Here is a 22,411-nt window from a genome sequence, read left to right on the forward strand (position 1 = left end):
TAGATCTCATACATATCTTGTTAGATTTATACACAAGTATTTCATTTTGGGGGAATGCTAATGTTAATGGGTGTTGTTTTTAATTTCAAATTCCATTAATTTAATGCTGTTATTTTCAAAAGGGACTGACTTTTGTATGTTAACCTGTATACTTTTGTATATTAACCTGTATACAACTTTTGTATATTAACCTGTATACAACCTTGCTAAAATGACTAATTAGTTGCAGGAATCTTTTTGCTGATTCTTCCAGATTTCTTTTTTTCCTAGACGGCCATGTCAGTCTGCAAATAAACCCAATTTGAATTCTTCCTCCCCAATCTGTATGCTTTTATTTCCTTCTCCTGTCTTACTGCATTGTCTAGGACTTCGAGTACAATGTTGTCATGTAATGGTGAAAGAGGTCATCCTTTCCTGTGCCTACTGCTATTGAGAAAGCTTTGAGCTTCTCACTATTAAGCATGACTTAGCTGTAGTTTTCTTGTAGATAATCATCAACAAGTTGAGAAAGTTCCCTTCTATTTTTAGTCTACTGAGTTTTTATCATGAATTGGTGTTGAATTTGTCAAATGCTTTTTCTGTGTCTATTGGTATTATTGTGTGGTACTTCCTTAGCCTATTATGTGATAGAGTACATTAATTTTAGTGTTGTTTTTTTTGTTTTTTTTTTTTTAGTTCTACCAGTTTATTGCTACCAACCCGTGACCCTCCACCCTCATGCACACACACATGCTCAGTCATGTAACCCCATGGACTGCAGCCTGCCAGGCTCCTCTGTCCATGGACTTTTCCAGGCAAGAATACTGGAGTGGGTTGCCATTTCCTTCTCCATAATTTTAGTGTTGATCCAGCCTGTAAACCTGGGATAAATCCTATTTGGTCAAGTCATGTGATTCTTTTTAGTACACTATTGGATTCAATTTTCTAATATTTTGTTGAGAATTTTTGTTTCTATGTTAATGAGAGACATTGGTCTGTAGTCTTCTTTTATTGTAATGTCTTCATCCATTTTTGGTGTAATGGTAATACTGGTCTCATAGAATGGACTAGGAATTATCCCCTCTGCTTCAATATTCTGCAAGATTATTATAGAGAATTGGTATAACTTCTTCCTTAAATGTTCAGTAGGATTCTATGTGGGCCTGGTGCTTTCTGTTTTGAAGAAAATTCTGGCATTTTCTCTTTGAAAATTTGAATTATATTAAAGCAATATTTGTACTTATTTATTAACTTTATGGATGTTATTCTCCTCCTATTATTGTAAAGTGGTACCAACTATTAGCCTCTTATTTGTAACCTGGAGTCAAAGGCAACCCTGAGCATATTGGTTGTGTAGAAACAGTACTAAGATGTTATGTTTTGGGTATGGAATTTTAAAATTGATGGACCACAGGAGTAGATCTGAATAAATAAAATATGTATTTCGCTCCCAGGTCCTGGACACAGGAGGTCCAGTATGCCATGCAGAGCCACAGGAGAAGCACCAGAGTGGCCAAGAGAGAGAGAACAAGAGCAAGGGAGAGATCAAAGCCATGGCCTTTCCTGAGGTCTCCATGGGAAAGGCAGGGCAGAGCAGGGTGAACAGCTTAGGACTGGCTAGTTTGGATAATGCTAGTGGCTTTAAGGCATAGGGGTGGCCTCTGGTTGTCTGGTATCTAGCCCTGGGGTGACTAACACAGAAGAATTTTGCTTACAGGGAAGCACAGCCTAGATAGAATAGGCCTGGCTCTGGACTGATTGGTTCTTATATCAAAAACATGCTCCTGGATGAGCCCTTTTCTACCTAAGGAGAGCCAATATCTCCCCAGCCAGAAAGTTTCTAAGATGCCAAAACATCATCTGATGCAGAAAATAAAAATATATATTATACAATACAGAAACAAGAGGTAATTCATCATGCTGGAGTTCAGAAGAGGCAGCAATGTGAGGTGCAAATGGAAACCACCAATGGAGGATGACAATCGTAACAGCATGGGCAAGAGTCACACTGACTCATGCCCATCGCTGAGGACTTACCACACGCCAAGCGCTGTACTGAGGCTTTCCTACACATGACCAGAACACACCATGGCGTGACTCTCATCCTGGGCCCACACCTTCAAAATGCCCAGACCCAAGCTCTGAACGAGCTCTTCTACACCTAGAGCAGTATTTGTACCTATAATGCAGGTTTCTGTGTGGCAGACTAGCAGGCATGTGCATGCCTGAAACTTGTACTTGAATCACACTCGAGTTTAGCCTCTCCAGGTCCTCGCCTGCACAGTGAGGGGAATCCGGGTTCTGGGCTACTGAACCTCCGAGGGTCAACACAAGGAATGTACTGGGCTGTGGGCAAAGATGAGGACCTTGGAGACTGCGGGTCAGCTGCTGCCATGGGCCAGGCTTGGAGCCCCTGTGGGGCCTTTGCACATACCCACACCCCCATGTTTCTCCCCAGAGGGCTGCCCCATGTCATAGTGAAAGGCACCGCTCACAGGTGACCCTGTGTGCTAGACTAATGCGACTCTGGACACACACTGCAGATTTCACAATGTTTTTATTCACAAACACAAACAAAAGAGGCTTACATTATGCTCAAAGCAGTGTGCCTAAGTGCCATGAGGTCAGGAGGACCGTAGGGGTGTACCGATGCAGCAGCAAAACATTGACCCAGACCTCAGGACACTGGAGTGGTGTCCAGGAAGCCCCCACCTTATTCATCCAGGACTTTGGGCAAACCCTTCCCCTCTGCAGCCCTCAGTTTCCCCATCTGGAAAATGATCCACTGTACCAGGTGAGCTTTATTTTTTTAATTATTGTTTACTAATTTACATGTTCTTTTTAGAAAAATATAAAATGGATTTAAATGATATTAAAATTTACCTATTATGCTGACACCTAGATGTTACCAATGTTCCCATCTCCACGAATCTCTTTTTGGGTGTGTGTGTTTGTGTCTGTGTGTGTGTGTATGGCATGTACTGTGTAATTTTAAAATGGGATCATGTCGTACTATCTGTTCTACAGCATTTTTTCATTTCATATATTACGAACATTTTGTCTACAGTGTGTATTTACATCCACAGCATATGTGTGTGTACATACATGCACATGGACGCACATATGTTGAAACACAGACTTCTGGCTGCAGGGCATTCCGTGTCCTTGGATGTGTGTGCACTTCTGTCGGGGTTCTTAAAGACAGCACTCCACAGATATAACACAAAACGAGTGACTACTTGGTCTGATTGCTTCCTGGTGCTCCTATAAGGGCCTTCCCCTGTGGCTCAATGGTAAAGAATCCGCCTGCAATGAAGATGACTCAGGTTCGATCCCTGGGTCAGGAAGATCTCCTGGAGGAGGAGTGGCAACCCACTCCAGTATTCTTGCCTGGAGAACTGAGCCTGGCGGGCTACAGTCCATAGGGTTGCAAAGAGTCGGACACGACTGAGCAACTGAGGACACGGGTGTGCGTGCTCCTGTAAATGGAACTGCTCTGTCAAAGGCTGAGCACGCTCTCAAGCCTTGCACCTAGCTGACCTGCCCTCCAGAAGGGCTGTGTCCACTAAGAGCCCCAGCAGCGTGGTGAAGAGGGCTCCCTTCCACTGCCCAGCAGCACTTGAATCTGAAGCGCTTTCTCAGTTGTGATGGTCTCTGCTAACGTGTGGGGAAGGGTTCCCTGGAGAAGCCTCGTCTCTGACAATCGCCTTCAGTACTCTAGGGTGCCTCCAGGATTCAAAGATCTCAGAACATTAGGAAAACTATGACCTCAGACATTGCCTAAATTTATAGACAAAGGAAAAAACAGTGACGACATCCATCCACCCAAAATCACACAGTGACTTATGGGCAAAGCTCAGATGGATAACACTTTTTAAAAATAGAAGATTAGTAGCAAGGGCAAGAGGGTTGCCATGTCCTTGGTCTCAGCGCCTTAGGGGACTAAGTTGGAATGATGATCCCCACTCCTTTGAGGATGTTGATAAACCATTTGGCACGTGGTGAGAGTGCTATGCTTGGCCCATTGTTGGAGGCCGTCCCCAGGCACCCATGGGCCCTGACTCCCTGAGTTAGTACTCACAACCCAGGGACACAAAGGCAGTGAGCCAGGTGAAGACCCTCAAGGCTCGGTGCCCGGCCTCCACTCCTCCCCCGCTCCCCCCCTCCCCCTCCGCCCCAGCTGCCCTGCGCCTGCGCAGTCATCAACGGAAGACTGCGCACAGGTGGGCTCCTGCACACCTGCGTGGGCCTGCAGCACCGACACCGCAGGTACTTCAGGGCGCAGGGGCTCTCGGAGAGCGCTGCCGGCATCTGGTCCCCGCTGGGAGGCAGGATGGAGCATGGGGCGAAGGTAGGCCAGAGCATGATGTGGACCAGTTTGGAGTGAGGACTGGAAAGGGGCGGGGGAGGCGGGTGCCGGGAGGTAGGGTCAAGGTGGGGCAGTGGGGAGGGAGGCTTCCGAATGTGTCCAGGGGCAGGTAGGCCGGGACAGGATGGGGCTGGGGATGGGGGAGTGGAGGGATGCTTCAGGGGGCCGAGATAGAAATCCCCGGCTCCTGCCGCGCTGGAAACAGCCGCAGAGTCCTGCCTGAGCTCCAGGTTAGTCAGACAGGCCCTGAGCTAATAATATCAAGGGGCCTCCTGCTCCTTGTCCGAGGCGCTACACGACTTCCCTGGTCCAGAGACCCCTGTCCGCTTTTCTCCCCCCGCCAGCGACCTGTGCTCAGAACCCCGACTTGCCTGGGTACCACACCCAGGGCGCCATCCCAGAGACATCAGAGGGGATTCCCCTGTTCTGCCACACAGCCCCTTCTGCTGCCCCCTCCCCACTCCTGCGGGGGAGTCCAGGTGGCTCACTAGTGGTGAAGAATCCACCTGCCAATGCAGGAGAGGTGAAAGATGTGGGTTCCATCCCTGGGTTGGGAAGTTCCCCTGGAGAAGGAAATGACAACCCACTCCAATATTCTTGCCTGGAAATTTTCATGGACGGAGGAGCCTGGCGGGCTACAGTCCACAGGGCTGCAAAGAGTCGGACATGACCGAACGACTCCACCTCTCTGGGGAAAGCCTGGAGGCCAAGGGAATCGATGGGAGACAGAGGGGAACCCAGACGTTGCCTTGTCCCAGATGCAAAATGGAAAGCAGGGCTGCAGAATTAGGTAACAGGCCCCAGGTGAAGTTCAAAACCTGACCTTCATAACCTGTATTTTGGCTCCAGTGGCACCAGCTGACTAAGGAGCCCTCAATCACCGCACACCCCCTCCCCAAACCAGGGATTTTCTTGGGATTTCTTGAGTTTCTGTGTCTCCTCACCAGACAAGTAGGGGCTTCTTTTTCCTTTTTCATTTGTAAATAGGTAACACATGCCCCTGGTTTCAAAATAAAAAAAAAAACATAGACAAGTACACAGTGACTCCCATCACCCTCTGTCCACCTTTATGTTTATACTTTAAGTAAACATGTTTTTAGCCTCTTCTAGAACTTTCTTTAGATTCTTTTTTCCTCAGTTTGTACAAAAGAATTCTACCTAAAACAAAGAGATCTTTCCTTGTCAGTATATTTAAAACACTGTATATAAAACACTGTTAAAGGTCCTAGCATATTTATCCTTTAGTTTGTCAGCTTTCTCCTAGGTATTAGAAAGATTAAGCCCTTATTTATCTCTTCTGAAATGTGTGGTTTACCTATCCTACTTAGTGTATCATCTTTTTAAAAATTATATTTAGTTTAATTTTTTCTTTTTTATGGCTTCTGTATTATGAGATAGTTAGAAAACCTTACTTCTGACAAATTTACAGAGAAATTCACCACTATTTCCTTCCAATACTTTTATAGCTTTGTTTTTTTATATTTAAATCTTATATCCATTTGGAATTTATCATGATGAATGATGTGAATAAGAATCCAACTTTGTTTTAGATTTTTTTTTAATTATTGTTCTTTTTCTAATAATATATGAATTTTTAAAGAGTATAATATTCAATTCCTTGTAATTTATTTTATGTAAGGCATGAGGTAGGGGCATGATTTTACCATTCTTTTTTTTTTTTTTCCCAAATGGCCAACCAGGCCAAACAACATGTAATGAGAAAAAGATCTCTCTTCCCTACTCCTTTGAAATCCCAGTTTTTTCCCATTTCTCATGTGTATGACTAGGAGATTATTTATGTAAAACAGTACTTTTTTTTTATCTGTAAGCTTTGTGTATAAATATTTGAAAGCAATACTAAATCATTTTATCTGTAAACTTTCAATATGTTACAATATAATTGTATTCAAATTTCCAGAATTGAATTACTGGTTCTTTTTTCACTTTCATAAATGGGTTAGTTAAAGGTAGCTCTTTTTAATAAAAAATATCTCTCCTTGAAGTTTCTCTTTTGTGAAAGTCCCAGTTTTCCTCCTCACCCCACGTCTTTATTCTGAGATCTTGGTCCCTGTTTGAAGTAGAAGACTTAGTCTCCTTTCACAGGTGCTGATTATCTTCCAAGGCGTTTAGATCATTTCTTTTTCTCCTTGATCTGCTGCTGCTGCTGCTAAGTCGCTTCAGTCGTGTCCGACTCTATGCGACCCCAGAGATGGCAGCCCACCAGGCTCCCCCATCCCTGGGATTCTCCAGGCAAGAACACTGGAGTGGGTTGCCATTTCCTTCTCCAATGCATGAAGTGAAAAGTGAAAGTGAAGTCGCTCAGTCGTGTCTGACTCTTAGCGACCCCATGGACTGCAGCCTACCAGGCTCCTCTGTCCATGGGATTTTCCAGGCAAGAGGACTAGAGTAGGGTGCCATTGCCTTCTCCATCTCCTTAATCTAGCAGGGGCTAAAAAAATAAAAGTGAATTATCACTACTTCATTTCTGTTTCTCCTTATTTCTCGAATTTTGCTCTATGAATGTTGATGCTATACTATCTGGTGCAAAGATAATTATAATAGAAAATTTTTCACTTTTATTTTTTATTACACTGTACTTTTGTGGTCTTGATATATTAATGTATTCTGCTATGAATTCGGCCTTTTCTGATATAAATAGTGAAGTCCCTCCATTGTTTGATCCTACTTCGAAACTTTCTTGAGCTTCTGATCTTTAGTGCATCCTACTGTATACAGTGCGAAGTTGGATTTGTGTTCTAATCCAATCTGAGAGTCATTGAATAGGTGAGTTTATTCTAGATGTGGCAGCTGTTTGAACTTTACTCCACCAAACAAGATAGATAGTGAACATCGTTTCATTTATTTACCATCATTGGACATTATAGAAATTCAAATGAAGACTACTATGCAAATTAGATACCACTACTCATATATTAGAAATACTGAAATTTTTAAAAAAAATTAAAAACAGACAATACCAAATGTTGGTGAGGATATGCAGGAACCAGAATCCTCTTGTGCTGCCAGTGGGATGGAAGACAGTTTGGCAATTTCTGATGCCAACTCGATTCTCTGGAGTAAATCCTATCTTTCAGGTCAATAAGAGTTGCGGCTGCTGCTTAGTGACTTAAGTCATGACTGACTCTTTGTTATCCCCATGGACTGAGCCCGCCAGGCTCCTCTGTCCACGGGATTCTCCAGGCAAGAATACTGGAGTTTATTGCCACTTCCTTCTCCACGGAATCTTCCTGACCCAGTGATGAAACCCAGGTCTCCTACTTGGCAGGCAGATTCTTTGCCACAGAACCACCTGGGAAGCCCTTGTTAGAGTTACAGCAATCTATTTCCAAGGGTTTTTGCTAAATGAAACAGTGTTCAAAAGGACCCCAAGGGCTGCACAGTAGACCATGTGTAAGTGATTGCGATTAGCTCATCCTCCCAAGCGGAGGGAGCACTTTCTCCCTGCTTTCTGGCCCAGCTTGAGGCATCTTGATGGGTGTAACCAGGCATCCCCGAATGTGGGCATCACCAGCTCTGGTCCACAACTCAGCCCTGCTGCTTACCTGCTTCCAGTCACTCACCCCACCTGAACTTGACTTCCCCTCAGTTCCTGGGTGATGATTACACCCACCTCGATTTTGAAAGTTCCAACACACTCCATGAATTAAATGTTTCCATAGGAAACCCTCTCTAGACTGTACTTTCAGCACCTCTGATGGTTTAATCAAAGGTTTATTTTGGAAGAAGAAAAGTGGCCATGATGAAATCACTACCACCTATCAATATGTTTGGGATTGGGATATTATCAAGATTTTTGAGAAAACATCCTACCCCACTCTAAGCACCCATGCCCACCCAATGTGATTGCATTTACATACAAAAAAAACTGCAATTTTGCTTTTTCATACTGAGTTTCAAGGTTAAGGTGATTTCATTGACATTTCAAACTTTTTTAAAGAAACATTATCTAAAAGTCATCTGTTTTTCAGTCTATCCTTAAAAAAAGAAAAATCTTTTTGATGGATGCTTAACATTTTAACCAAAAAAAGAGAGAAAACTAGTAAAAAGGCAGACAGAGTATGAGGGTGGTCTTGTCCTAGGCCAGGCTTCAGCTTAGTGCTGGAGGCTCCCCTCACTGGGGAAGAACTGGAGGGCCTGCCTCATAGTGGTCACACCTCAGGAAAGTTCCCCGGAGGCTTGGTGTCCAGCCCAAGGCTCGCCCCGGCTGTGACTGACCTTCTGGGACACTGACCTCTGTGTTTTGTTTTGACAGGCTTCTGGGTTGAGCTCCCCTGAGGATGAGAGCCTTTCTTCCGTGACCAGACGGTCATCCCTGAGGTGGGCCCTGAAGCACAGCACCCCAGCTGGAGCTGCCCTCAGCTGGCACTCAGGGTTACAGGGTGATGTCCCCAGCCACCAGGAAAGGGGCCCTGCAGGCAGGTCCCCACGACCTGCACGCTCCTCCTGGGACCTCCTGTCATCCCCAGGAGGGGTCAGCCTCATGGCCTCCTTCAGAAAGAGGCGGCTTTCTACCATCAAGGCCTCTGAAGTGTCCAGTGAGCAGCTTGGATCCAACTCAGACCCCTTTGCTTTTGAGGAAGACCCGCCCGTGCCAGCCTCAGTCACCCAGCAGCAGCAGCGGGGCAAGTCCCCACCAGCAAGGAGATCGCCACCAAACTTGGGATTGCCCGGGATCCCAGACACCGCCAGGAGGAGGCCTCGGGACCTAAAGAGGCTGGCTGCTGTGGTAGGACGCAACCCGACCCCAGCCCATCCCCCAGAGCTTGGAGTCCCTGCCCAAGGCCCCCCATGGAAGGCAGCCTGGTGACAGTTGAGAGAGTAAATGCTGCTCTTTCCTCACTGATGGGTCATGTCCTGGGCATCATGAGGTCACCAGGACTGAAGGAGACCATCCAGCCCAGGGCCCTGCCTGTACCCGCCCTTCCCCGACTCTGAGGGGTCCCCGTGACCCCACAAGAAGGACTTTCACTTGTACCTCCCACAGTTCCCATGTACTCCTTGAACTCCATAGCACACCTATCAGCCTGTCCTGGGGCTGGGGGGATGGAGTGGAGTCCCTGGAAAGCCGCTGTCTCTGTCCTCCTCTGAGCTGTGACTTGTCCTCTGAGATCCAGCCCTCACACCACACACTACCAGATCAGGCTAAGGCATCTGAACTTTGCCCACTGTGTTTCTACGTGCCTGTACCTTGTTCAGCAGCCTGAGTCATCCCACCCCCGTCTTCTCTACCTTGTTCAGCAGCCTGAGTCATCCCACCCCCATCCCACTGTCCTAGGGGCCCTTCCTCCTTTACCTGCCCTCAGCTGCCCTAGAAGAGCCCCTAGAAGACATAGCAGGAAAATGGCCTGTCTAGACAGCCTCACACACTCATTTGCAAGTGCCCACCCCACCCCTCACACTCTCTGCCCATGCCTGGCGGATCCCTCCTTGTTCCTGTCTCCTCCCCTGCAACCCCTCTCTGCCCTTGTCAGATCCTGGGGTCCTAGCTCCCTCCATTCTCTCATGTACCTGCTTGTCCTCACACTGGGCTCAGTCCCCTGGGGTCTGACTGGCTCCATCATGAGGTCATAGTGCCTGGCATGCAAAGGCTGGCCAGGCTGGCTTTCACTTGTCAGTCCTGCATGGTGCCCAAGAGCAGGCCCATGTGAGGGCCTTGCAGTCCTGGATGGGCACCTGCTTTTCCTACCCAGCTTGTCTCTGGCAAAGATCAGTGTTCTTACAAGGTGGACCTCAGAGATGCCTTTCTGTTAACAGACAGAGCGAGTGAGGCAGTGGGAAATCCACCTGCTTCAGAACATCGAGGAGGCCACCCAGCACGAACTCACCATCGAGGACGACTGAGTGCTCAGCCCTGGGCCCAGGACGCAGCTGTGCTCAGGAGCTCCTGCCATGGCCTGACTTACTCATCTGTCCGTCCAACCATCTGTATGTCTGTAGACCTTCCTCAGGACTTGCCCTGGGTCTGACCTTGCTCTCCATTGTGCCTCTGGATGGGGTGGGAGGAACTGGCTGATGATCTTGTTACTCAGATTCCAAACATGGGGTCTTCATCCCCAGCAAAGATGAAGGGATGTAGGGGGCGGTGGGCAGGTGTGGACAGGGGAGATGGATGCCCCAGGGACACCCTGGAGTACCCGGAGATGAGATACGTCTTCTTCCCACCCACCCTGCCTCCTTCCCCAGCACAGCCAGGTGAGTCTGAGATACTAGGATGACACAGTGTAGGGAACAGGACCAAGTTTAAGGTGGGCTGCCTAGCAACCCACCTGGCTTCGGTGGACAAGCCTTCACACCTAGCAGGCTTTGAACACCATTCCAGGAAAGACCAGAGCAGTGGCTCTCATTTGGAAGATATTCTGACAGTTTGCGGGCACTGGTTTGTTTAGTGTTGTTGGGAGAGGAATTTAACCCCCTCTAGTAGCAGAGGCCTTCTCCCGTCCTTTTCTAGAGCTGAGCTCTCTGCCTCATTGCTTAGGATAAGGATCCCACCAAAGGGCTGGAGGTATCTATGACCCTCATGCTATAAGGAAAATGAAGCAGGGTGCCTGGGGCACTTCGATCAACACAAACCTCGCATTAGCCTCCCAGGTCCAGATGTCTCTGAGACTTGTCTGTTAGTGGACACATTGTGGTTACCAACATAGAGCTAGTTTTATTTTTGCAAATGCTTTCACGCCCCACTTTACCTTAAAAAAAATGTTTATTTTCTGCCTTCTAAAAAACAAAGATTGCTTATGTTTTCAGTACCATCCTGCACACCTCCACAGCCCCTCCTCCAGGCCAGTCCTAGGAGACCTGGCTCTTCTCAGGGACACAGATAAAGCCTATTGCTAGAGCAGACTCCAACAGGGCACCCTAAACAGAGTCTCAGGCTGGCCGGACATGACAGGAGACAGGACATGGCAGGTTCCAAGGGCAGGCACGGTCAAGGATGGCCTAAGAGAAAGAGGAAAGGCTTACTCTGGAGCTGCTGGGTGGGTGGAGGGCATTCCAGCTCAGGACATTGATTCCTGGAGAAGCCTCCGTTTTATGCAGAGGTTTTTGAATAAAGAAGGAATGATGGAATTCCTCATAAAGTATTAGATGCAGTTGGGGGCTGCAAGGATGAAATAGTTACTTCAAATGTGATTTGTGGGTGTTCATTTATATGTGGTAAGAACTTACTTACTGTGTAGTGCATTTAAACATTTAAGTTTTGTGAGCTAGTTCTTCCTTTATATGGCTATTCGATGTGTTCACTTTTTCCTTTTTTATAGCAATTATCAGATTATAGAAATAAGTTTATACTTTTGTAAAAATGTAAGAAGCAGAAAAACTGACTTTAATCAAATAACATGGAGATAAACACTGCAATGTAATTCTGCCCACCTTTATTATTAAAAATAAATTGTTTTCATGAGAACTGTTTCCAAAGCCTGTGTCTGATGCAAAGTGATTCTGATGTGTAACCAAATGACTTTTATCTCTCTTCGTCCTTTGAAAAATTCCTATTGAGAATGAGTCCAGGAAGGAAGGAAAAATAATGCAGGGACTGTGGGAAAACTTGTTTTTGAAAGATTGGGAATTACAGGTACTCGGGAGAAAGTTTTACCCATGAGATAAATTCCTAGATATTTTACATTGAGTTTTCTCTTGTTGACTGAAAAAAAGCACAACTTAAAAGTTGACAATTGTTTTATTCTGCAGATTTACTCAGAGCTTAAGCCCACTATACAGCCTCTCCAGTCACTCGGAGAGACTGTTTCGAAGAGGTAAAGGAGGAGCCAGAATATATTTGAGTCTAGGGGTGGCAAGGGGGAAGCGTGGTCGAACATAAGATTACTGCTAATTAAAGAAACAGACATCTCAAAGCTTTTAGTGCTTTTCTACGTATGAGAGATGCAAGAGTCTGGACTCGTTGAAGTCATTCCTTTGATCTGCACCTTAGCTAACAAAATCATTTGTTTACTGAAATGGCAGGCGACATTCTTAGTCCACACTCTCAAGTATTAAGAAAACAGATTCTTGACTTCCCTGGTGGTCCAGAGGTTAAGACTCTGTGCTCCAAATGCAGGGGGAGTGAGTTTGATTCCCGGTCGAAGAACTAAGATCTCACATGCTACACAGTGTGGCCAAAAACTAGATTAAAAAAAAATTTTTTTTTAAGCCAGGGACTTCCTTGGTGGTCCAGTGGTTAAGATCCGAGCTCCCAGTGCAGGGGGCACTGGTTTGATCCCTGGTTGGGGAGCTAAGATCCCACATGTCATGCAGTTTGACAAAAAAAAAATTCTTATATTTATACAATTGGAATATATGTAAGTATCTATAGGCCCACTCCTTAAAATGTTTAAAGTGCAATTCTTGTGACTTTCACAAATAAAACAGAGTGTGAGCATGTTCCGTCCACAGGAGGGCGCTGGTGGGAAGCAGACTGAAGAAGTTCCTTCTTCACACAAGCCAGTGCTGGCCAGTCAGCTGCCCGAGGGCAGTAAGGTGCGGTCAGAGTGGAGTCCCTCTGACCTCCAGCAGTCAGCTGTGTCCTCAAGAAGGGCTGGCCCTGGAAATGCTGGGAATGAACTGGAGGGGATATTCTCAGACCAAGTCACTCAGGACAATGGGTGCTGCCACTCAGGTGGCATAATGAGAAGCTGCAAGATCTCGAAATGAATGGTTGTCTGTGAGCAAAATGACAAACCTCTGATAATAGCCCCTGGGAATTACGCTAATCATAGTCGTTTAGAGGCCAGCATGGGTGTGACTTGGACCAGCACTGGATTTCCTTAATTCTTGTTTTGTTTGCAAACTCATATGTCCTGCAGAAAATACAATTTTAAAATACATGAGCAAAGGAAATACATGCTGTTTCCTGGTGCAGTTTCTATTTAAAATGAGAAGTTATCTCAAATATTTATTTAAATAATAAATTTTTCCCTAAAATCCTATTTATACACAATGTGTGTATTTGATGTCCACACACCCCAAGCATTCCCCCTTGTCATCAAGCATGGTTCAGAAAATTGCTCTGTGGAGACTGCATTTGTTGTATGAACACGCCCACCTCATGTGTTCCAATTTCCCTATTGCTGAATGTTTGGTTTGTATATTAGAGTACCTTACTTTCTGTTGTGTTTTAGTTTTCTATGACTTCACAACAAATGACCACAAATTTAGCAGCTCCATCCACCTATTAGCTCAGTTCTGGTGGCTCAGTTGGGCCTCTGCCTGGGATCACTCCAGGTGAGATCAAGGCAGGCTCTCACCTGGAATACCTGGGCAAGAACAGAACCCAGTTCCCTGTGGTCATGGGACTCAAGGTCCTCTTTCCTCGCTTGCTGTGGGCCAGGTGCTGCTCTTAGATCCCCAAGGCCACATGCATTTACCAACCAAAGAAAGTTCCCTGCTTTTAAGGGCCTTCATGAGGTCTGGTGTGCCTGGTGATATAAGCAATCGCACAGCTGGAGGTGGGGGTTATATCTCATCCCAGTCACAGGTCTGGAGATTAGAAGGCATGGAGTCTTTGGTGGGGGGCAGCTTTAGAATTCTGTCCACCAATGTGTTCCCAAGTTTTCATCATTAAAAATAACACTGTGATGACAACTTTGGTACAAAATGCTTTGTGCCCATGTCTACTGATTTTGTTAGGTAGAATCCTAGAAGTTTTTACCGGATTTAAGAATGTTAGCACTTTGTGGTCTGTTTTGTGTTACCAAGTGAGTTACAAATTCCCAAGAGCAGTGCCCAAGCAGGAGTTCACTGTGGTTTTGCCAGTGTTAAAAAGTCTTCTAGGAATTTTCCTGATGGTTCAGTGCTTAAGAATCCACCTTGCAATGAGAAGACATGGGTTCAATCCCTGACCAGGGAACTAAGAACCACATGCCACAGAGCAAGTAAGCCTGCATACACTGCAGTGAAAGATCCCTCGTGTTACAACAGAGACCCAGCAAAGCCAAATAAATACTTTTTAATCTTTTAAGACATTTACCAAATTGAAAGGTGATAGGAAAATTGTTTTCTATTTTCATTTCTTTCACTGGTATAGTTCTGTTGAGCATATTTCCTTGTTTTCTAGTCAGCTGTATTTTTTCTCTGAGAAGTCTGTAAATGTCCTTTTTTCTACTTTGGGGATATTGTGCTTCTCAGAATGATTTTAAAATCTCTTTCCTATGAGTTGATTTTATCTGAAATTAAAGACTCTATCAGAGAAAAACTGTACATCATAAGTGATGGTTAATTTTATGTGTCAACTTTGCTGGGATATGGTGCCCAGTAGTTCGGTCAAACATCAATCTAGATGTCACTGTGAAGGTTTTTTTTTTTTTAGATGAAATTAACATTTGTGTCAGTCGATTTTTGAGTAAAGCAGATGACCTTCCATATGTGGGTGGTCCTCATCCAATCAGTTGAAAGCCTTAAGAGAAAAGACTTGGGTCCCATGAAGAGGAGATTCTACCTCCAGAGGGCCTTCAGACTCAAGCTGCAGCCTCCACTCTTCCCTGGATTTTCAGCCTGCTGACCTGCCCTGCAGAATCTGGACTTGCCAGTCTCTACATCCTTGTGAACCAATTCCTTAAAATACATTTCTTTCTTCCCCTCCTTCCTTCTTACCCTCCCTCCCTTCCTCTCCCTCTGCCCCCCACCAACCCCAACCCCTGGACCACACACACACACACACACAGTTGGTTTAATTTCTCTGGGAACCCTAAGACAGCATAAAGGAAAAGCAATTTGACTGAAAGATTTCTCAGCAGCAGTCACAGAAGTCATCCCTCACTATAAACTAAATTTGAATGGGGTATCTCAGAGAAAATAACTGTCAACCGATAGCTGTGTCTTCAGGTGTTTTTTTTTAACCTTTTGAGAAAGGAGATGAAGAGATTTACAGATGAACATAAGGTTAATTTATCACGGAGGCCTGAGGTAAATGATCTCCTAAAAGATGAAAGAAATACTGTTCCATCAGGATAGTCTGAGATGCAAGAACTGGTGAAAAGTGGGGAGTACAAGTGAAATTTTCTAAATTATCAAAGTGAAATACAAGCATATGTCATTTTATTGTGCTCCACATCATTGCGTTTTACAGATCACACCTTTCCTACAAATTGAAGATTTGTGGAACCCTGCAATGAGTAAGTCCATCAGAGGCATTTTTCTAACATTTACTGACTTCATTTTGGTAATTCTCATATTATATCAAACTTTTCATTATATTTGTTATGGTGATCTGTGATCAGTGATCTTTATTACTACTATGACTTGCTAAATTCTCAAATTACAGCATTTTTTAGCAATATTTTTTAATTTTTATTTCTTTTAATATATATTTATTTATTTGACTGTGCTCTTAGTTGCGGCACACCAGAATCTTTAGTTTTGGCATACAAACTTAGTTGCAGAATGCAAACTCTTAATTCTCTGACTAGAGATTGAATCCAGGCCCCCTGCATTGGGAGCATGAAGTCTTAGCCACTAGATCAACAGGGAAGTTCCAATAAAGTATTTTTTAATTAATGTATGTGCATTTTTAGACATAATGCTTTTGTATACTTACTATAGAATAGTGTAAATATAACTTTTTTCTGTGCCAAAAAACATAACTAGGAGGCCAAAAATATTGTGCAACTTTGTTGTAATATTCACTTTACTGTGGTAATCTGAAGCAAAACTTGTAATATCTCCAAAAGCTATCTTTTTGTGAAATTTTAAAAAGCACAGGACTAAAATAATAGCTAATAATAGCATGTTATTAGGGTGGGGCAATGATGACAGTTCAAGTATCTATTTTTCAGTAACAACATCATCTTTTTACCTTTTGACCCTGAATTATTCAGAAGTGAATGCACTACTGCTTCAATGAAAACACTTTTTCTTTTCCCACTTGCCATTTTTCTTACTTTGTTTTCATGTTTATCAGAGCACCCAAAACATTCATTCTCTCTCTTATCAATAATTCAACTTTTTATAAATCATCCTCAAAGGCAGGGCAGAATAAGGCTGACTGGCATCTATCACTTGGAAGAACATGCAACAGGAAATAAGATTCCAGCCAAGCAAAAGGCTCTCGGTTGCTTTATTCTTCCATTTGACTGTTGGGTTAACTTTACCAATTATATTCTCCAGTGTTTAGAGATGAGAATAGAGGCAAAACATCATTGCCATCTTGGCACTCAGCATTGTTTATTGAGTGCGGGATAATGTAGCAATTAATACTGTGAATAATGAAATTTTCTTTTCCCTCTGGCAGTCTTAATACTCTGGGCTTCCCAGGTGGCACAGTGGTAAAGAATTCACCTGCCAATGCAGGAGACTTAAGAGATGTGGGTTTGATCCCTGGGTCGGGAAGATCCCCTGGAGAAGGAAATGGCAACCCACTCCCGTATTCTTACCTGCAGAATTCCATGGACAGAAGAGCCTGGCGGGCTACAGTCCATGGGGTTACAAAGAGTCAGACATGACTGAGCAACTGAGAACACATGCACATCTTAATACTTACAATAAAGTGAATCAATAAAAAGGGAAATGAAACAAGACTAGGGAAATTGAGAAGCAAGATTGTTCAAGTTCAAAGATAGCATAAACAAAATAAATGGGTTGAATTCCCTGGTTAGAAGACAGAGCCTCACACTGAATTTTTTTAATCAAGTCATGTGATACTTTGAAGATAGTGACGACCTTTGAGAAAGGTGGGAGGCATGGGGAGCTTTGGAGGCTAAGATGTTCTAACTATTGAAGTGTGTGCTGGGTACGGGGTGGTTTACATACTGGACACTGAGGGTCTAGGTGCCCCCCTAGAGTTCATGCATGCAGCCAGGCCCAGAGCCCCAGGAGAAGATGGAGCATCACCTCAAAGAAAAACACTGAGGCACACCATTAACACCCAGCCTGTCCCACAGGAGATGAACCCCACTCATATATGCAGAGCTTTTAAGATGATGGCAAATACTCATTTCAAATGACAAAGAGAGACTGAAGTACATAAAGAGCACAAGAAACAGGTTATGAAGGCAGAAGAAAACATCAGAGAACCTAAAGTTTGTCTTCAGGGAATAATGATGAAATAATACGATGCCACACAAAGACATACCCAGCTGATAAAAGATGCCTCAGAAATTTAAAATTTAACAGAATTAACTGCATAACAGCATTAGAAGATGAAACTGAGGAATTCTCCCATAAAGAGTCCAAAAATGCAAACTGAGGAAAAATAAGATTAGAGGAACAACATCGCCTATCCAATATCCAAATACTAGGAGATTAGGAAAGTGAAGACAGAGAAACGGAGAGGAGTTACTTATCAATAGAATCATTCAAGAGTATTTCCCAAAAAGGGAGAATGTGTTTTCCATATTAAAAGGCATGGGCATGCAGTGTACAGCGTACAGCGGGGTAAGCCTGATCCATTCACACAGCACAGAAATTTTCAGCACACTGGACAGAGACCTGACCCAAGAAACCTCCTGAGAGGAAAACCCTCCTACAAAGTTTCCCACTGAGGATCCTATGGGTCCCACTTCTCCAGGGCTCGCTGGGAACCAGGAGGTGGCAGTTAATGTCCTCAAACTTCTCAGGGGACTGACTTCCAGTCTAGCATTCCAGCCCCCGGACCCAGAAGAAGGGCTGCCTTCTGCACAAACACCACCCAAATCTGTGATCTGGACCCACCGAATAAGTGAAAGGGGAACATGTGGTTTGCTTTTCTTGAGCACTGAGTCATGTTGGTTTGCCTGTTTTTCTCTTGGACTGTTTCTTTTCTGACCCATTTGTCTTTGCTTTTCCTGTGCTAGTGTTGGGACATGACCCTGTGTCTGCTAAGGGAATAAACACTTTGGTTTTGTTAGTGGTGGTTTTTCAGTCCCCTTGGATCATTTGCCCAGTCATCAGATCCCCTCATTCCTGCCCCTTGGAAACCCTCGGTCGTATCTCTTCCTCTGCCCTCCCACTTGCCCCTATCTATATTCCTTCCCATTTCTTCTAGACCCGCCCCCACTCAGCACTGCTTATCTGACAGCTACACCAGCAGGGACTCCCAGCTGGGACAGGTTCATTGCTGGAATCTGTGAACACCTGCCTGGGGCATCCCTCTACTCTGGGCCCCTGGGATGCTGGGCAGGCAATGTCAGCCCAGGGAAACAGCAGCTGCTCAGGAAAAAGCTACTCACCTGTGTTTCCCTAAAAATCACTGTCTCTTCAGAGGCATAAATGCAGATTCCAATGTGACCACACCAGAGCATGGATGTGAGGAGGGTAAATGGGTTAATGCACATGGGTGCTCAGAGCTCTTCTGATGTTGCTGCTGGTGCTCCTCCTCCATCTCCACCTCCTCCTCCTTCCCCACCATCATCATCACCACTGTCATCACCACCACCATCACCACCATCATTATCCATGGGCTACTCAAGTTTTCTCTGCTGTGATCCTCATTCAACCTTGACGACTTCCATAAAGACCTCATTTTCAAGCACAGCCACAATGGAAGATAGACTTCAAAAATATGAATTTGGGGTGCACATAATTCAGTCCATAGAAAATCTTATTTGGAATAAGGGTCTTTGCAGATATAATAAAGGTACGGGTCTGGAGATGAGATTATCTGCACTAAGGTGGGCCCTTACTCCAGTGGCAGACAGCAAAGAAGACACAGACACCAAGGGAGAAGACCACATGAAGACAGTGGCAGAGACTGGAGTGATGGGACCACAAGCCCAGGACCCCCGAGGCCACCAGAAGACGGAAGAGGCTTGGGACAGGGTCTCCCTCAAGCCCCAGGAGGAATCAACCCCATGATACCTTGATCTCAGACTTCTAGCCTCCAGACTGTAAGAGAGTAAATTTCTATGGTTGTAAGTGCCCCCTAGTTTTTGGTAATTTGTTACAGGAGACTAATACAGCCACCTAAATAGTCACCCTGTTTATTCATTGATTCATGAGATAAATTTCTATTGAGTAGGTGAGTACAAAGGACAGAATCCCTACTCTCAGGGGCTTACCTTCCAGTGAGGAGTCAGGAAGTGGTTCAGAAAAAATCTATATACTGTACGTATATTCAGAGGTGATGATGGGCAGGAGAGAGTAAAGTGAGGCAAGGGGTGGGGAGGCTAGCTTTAACCACAGAAGTGAAGGGGCCCTTTGGGAAAGCTGACATTTAAGCAAAGACTTAGAGGAGCAAGGAGTCCAATGGGAACCAGGGAGAAGCATCCAGTCTCATATCCACATGACACAGAACCCATTAGATATTTGGGCGCTTCCAGAGCCCGCGAACCCCACCTCTCCTCCTGTCCCTTCTCCTGAGCCCACCCCTGCCACGGCTTCCTGGTAGTCCAGGCTCCCTACGGGTAGGTCTCGGCTGTCCATGGTGACTGTCACCCAGCCACTCTTCATACCACCCCACAGCCTCTTCCGGCAGGAAGCTTTGCTCATCCAGGGCAGAGATACAATTTAACCTGCTCTCAAGGAGGGCCATGATATGGGCAGGGTGTCCACTGACATTCTCTGAGGATGCCTGAGTTTCAGAATCAGCCACAACTAGGGACCACACTCCACTCAGGGCTGGAATAGAACTTTTTTCCTAAATCACAAGACAGTCATCATTCAGTCCGCTAAATGCTGTCCCCACAATCCCAGGGACAGGGGAGCCTGGTGGGCTGCCGTCCATGGGGTCGCACAGAGTCGGACACGACTGAAGCAACTTAGCAGCAGCAGCAGCGGAAGCCCTGAGATATGCTGCATCACTGTGGCCTCTGCCTGGAGGTGGTCATCCCCACCTGCTCAAATGGCCCAGGACCCCAGAGCCCCTCCACTGACTAGATCTGTAGGAGTGCACAGCAAGCCAATAGTAAGACTGAACCCCAACTTTCATATTTCATTCAAGACAGGCAAGATTTTTCCCTGTTCTTTTATAAAAGATTAAGCAAAAGGACACTCATTAGACAGAGAGAGACTAGTCAAGAGGAATTCCAAATAATACAAATTATCTTCCCTGGATTCTCATGTTTAGGTGAAGAAGTTAAAAAGAACTTAAGTGTGTCCATCCATTGCTCCCACTTGGGAGCAATTGCTCGTCACTCGAGGGGGCTGTTCATCAGAGGAGCAGAGCCCACACTGGGGGCCCAAGGAAGGAAGGGGTGACAGCATTTTAGAAAATTACACTCTCTCCCCGCAGGATAAGTTAAACAAATAGGGGCATCTTTAAAATATCCACACAACCGACTGCTTTTCTATTAAAACCGCCAAGGAGTTTAGTCAAGCAATTTTTTTTCCCTTTATTTTTGTTAAATAAGATTCCAGAAAGTATAGTGCAAACACTCAGTAGAAAAGTTGCAATTAAGAAATGTACATTCACATTTAACATTTCAGTCCATTCACTGTTTCAAATAAAAATAGGACAAATTATTCAATTACTTGTCTCAATTTAATAATCTTGGAAAAGACTGGAAGGTACTCTACAGTGTTCAGTGGACGTAAAAATAGACCCGTATTGATTATACAAATCTATCATGAGAAGTTACCCAGTGATATTGAGTTGTTGTCATTCGGGTACAGACATTTCGTTTCCGCGTCTAAAGAAGCATTTTCCGTGAGCTCTACCAGCAGGACAATGTGTCACCCCAGCCCACTCTGCGCTCCCTGGAGGGACACAGGAGGGCGAGGGGTTCACACAACCCTTCTCGATGAGTAAAGAAAATCCAAGAGTGAGCTTTGGGTTTACCTTAAATGGGAGTGGAATCTGCTGCTAAGAGATGGTCAGAATTGGTACATTAGCTCTGCTTGTGCAAGGTGGGGTGCAATTGGTGTGAACAGTGTGCACGAGAGACAAGGGGAGTGCACTGAGGCTGAGAGGAGACACTGCAGAAGAGGTGCAGGAGCTGCACAGGCTCAGGGTCCAGGATCCGCCGAGGTGGGACGCACTGCGGCCAGCCAGCAGACGACCCGTGGTGGCCTGGGCCTGTCCCTTTGCACATGCTGCGTGTTTTGGAATCCAAACTAAGTTTTACACGGTTAGGAATTTCACAGCATGCGATGTTGAGTGCAAACGGCTCACGCAGCCACAGTTTCAAAAGAGATGAAGGCAAAACCACGTGCCTCTCTGGGGCTAATGCCCAGGGAGCATCGGTGACCCTGGCCCGTGGAAGAGGCTGCAGCAGCGGCTTCATCAGGATTCCCGGAACATAGGAATGGTGCCCTGAGACATGTGCTGCGTGCCTGGGCCAGGAGTTGCGTGGGGGTTGCTGGTGGGAGGCAAAAATCAAGTTCTGGCTACTGGTGGGCCTGCTGCCCGTGGAGTGCCATCTGGAGCTTGAGCCCCAGACATGGCTCTCTGGCTGGCTGGTCCCGCATGCTGCCCTGCATGCACTTATGAAGCCCAAGGGTGGGCAGATCTCTGGGGGTTCGTCTAGGAATTCCTCTCTGCTTAAACATCAGTTCTCAATAAAGGACTGCCAGCTGTTTTTGGAATCCAATCCTGCTGAAGATGAGCAGCCAGCTCTGGGAGCCAGCCAGCCCTGGGGAAGTCAGGGACACCTGTGCTCCAGGGGCACCCAATCCTTCACCATACACCACGTCTCTGCCTCACCTTCTACACGTTCTCAGTGAAACCTGCTCTTGGACGCTTTCTAATCCCCAGGAAGGAACACTGACTGCCTCCTCCACGCCGTAGCGTGACAAGGACATAAGAGGATCCTGACCTGGTAGAGCCCCTGCTGGGGGCTGGGTTGGCTTCATGTAAGTGCGGAACTGTGTGCAGCTTGGGAGCGTCTGAGGGCCTGGTTCTCTCCCAGGCCGATGGCAGAGAGGCCTTATAGGAAGTGACAGGACAACAGTCCTCCTCACTGAGGGACAGTTCCTAAGACACAATGGCAGACGGTACTGCAGGATTCAGGTTTAGGACAGAAAGGATGACAAGACAGGGCAGGGATTGCAGCCCGATGCTGTAAGTCTTTGCTGGGGACCAGCTACTGGAGCAGGGGCAGCACTGAGAGGAGAGAACACACACTGTCTTCATCTCACAGTGTCAGGCCCAGCTGAGGATGGCTCTGTGCCTGGGGACACCCAAGGGATGGGCTGTGGGGC

At 45.7% G+C, this 22,411-nt stretch overlaps 2 protein-coding genes across 2 annotated transcripts in view; one reads left to right on the forward strand and one right to left on the reverse strand.

Annotated features, from left to right (window-relative positions):
• Positions 1–1,911: 1,911 nt before the first annotated feature.
• On the forward strand, positions 1,912–12,036 carry CCDC201 (coiled-coil domain containing 201). The gene is made up of 3 exons (XM_061414404.1): positions 1,912–2,773; positions 8,622–9,095; positions 10,124–12,036. The coding sequence occupies exons 1-3, from the start codon at positions 2,498–2,500 to the stop codon at positions 10,208–10,210; spliced, it is 837 nt and encodes a 278-aa protein (XP_061270388.1). The 5' UTR covers positions 1,912–2,497; the 3' UTR covers positions 10,211–12,036.
• An 8,543-nt stretch (positions 12,037–20,579) lies between these two features.
• Positions 20,580–22,411, reverse strand: part of ADCY1 (adenylate cyclase 1) — a 106,753-nt gene continuing 104,921 nt past the window's right edge. The window contains exon 21 of the mRNA XM_061414405.1: positions 20,580–22,374. The gene's annotated coding sequence lies outside the window, so the exon portion shown is untranslated. The remainder of the gene's footprint in view (positions 22,375–22,411) is intronic.

Source organism: Bos javanicus, chromosome 4 (assembly GCF_032452875.1).
Source record: "Bos javanicus breed banteng chromosome 4, ARS-OSU_banteng_1.0, whole genome shotgun sequence".
In the NCBI taxonomy this organism is placed as follows: Eukaryota; Metazoa; Chordata; class Mammalia; order Artiodactyla; family Bovidae; genus Bos; species Bos javanicus.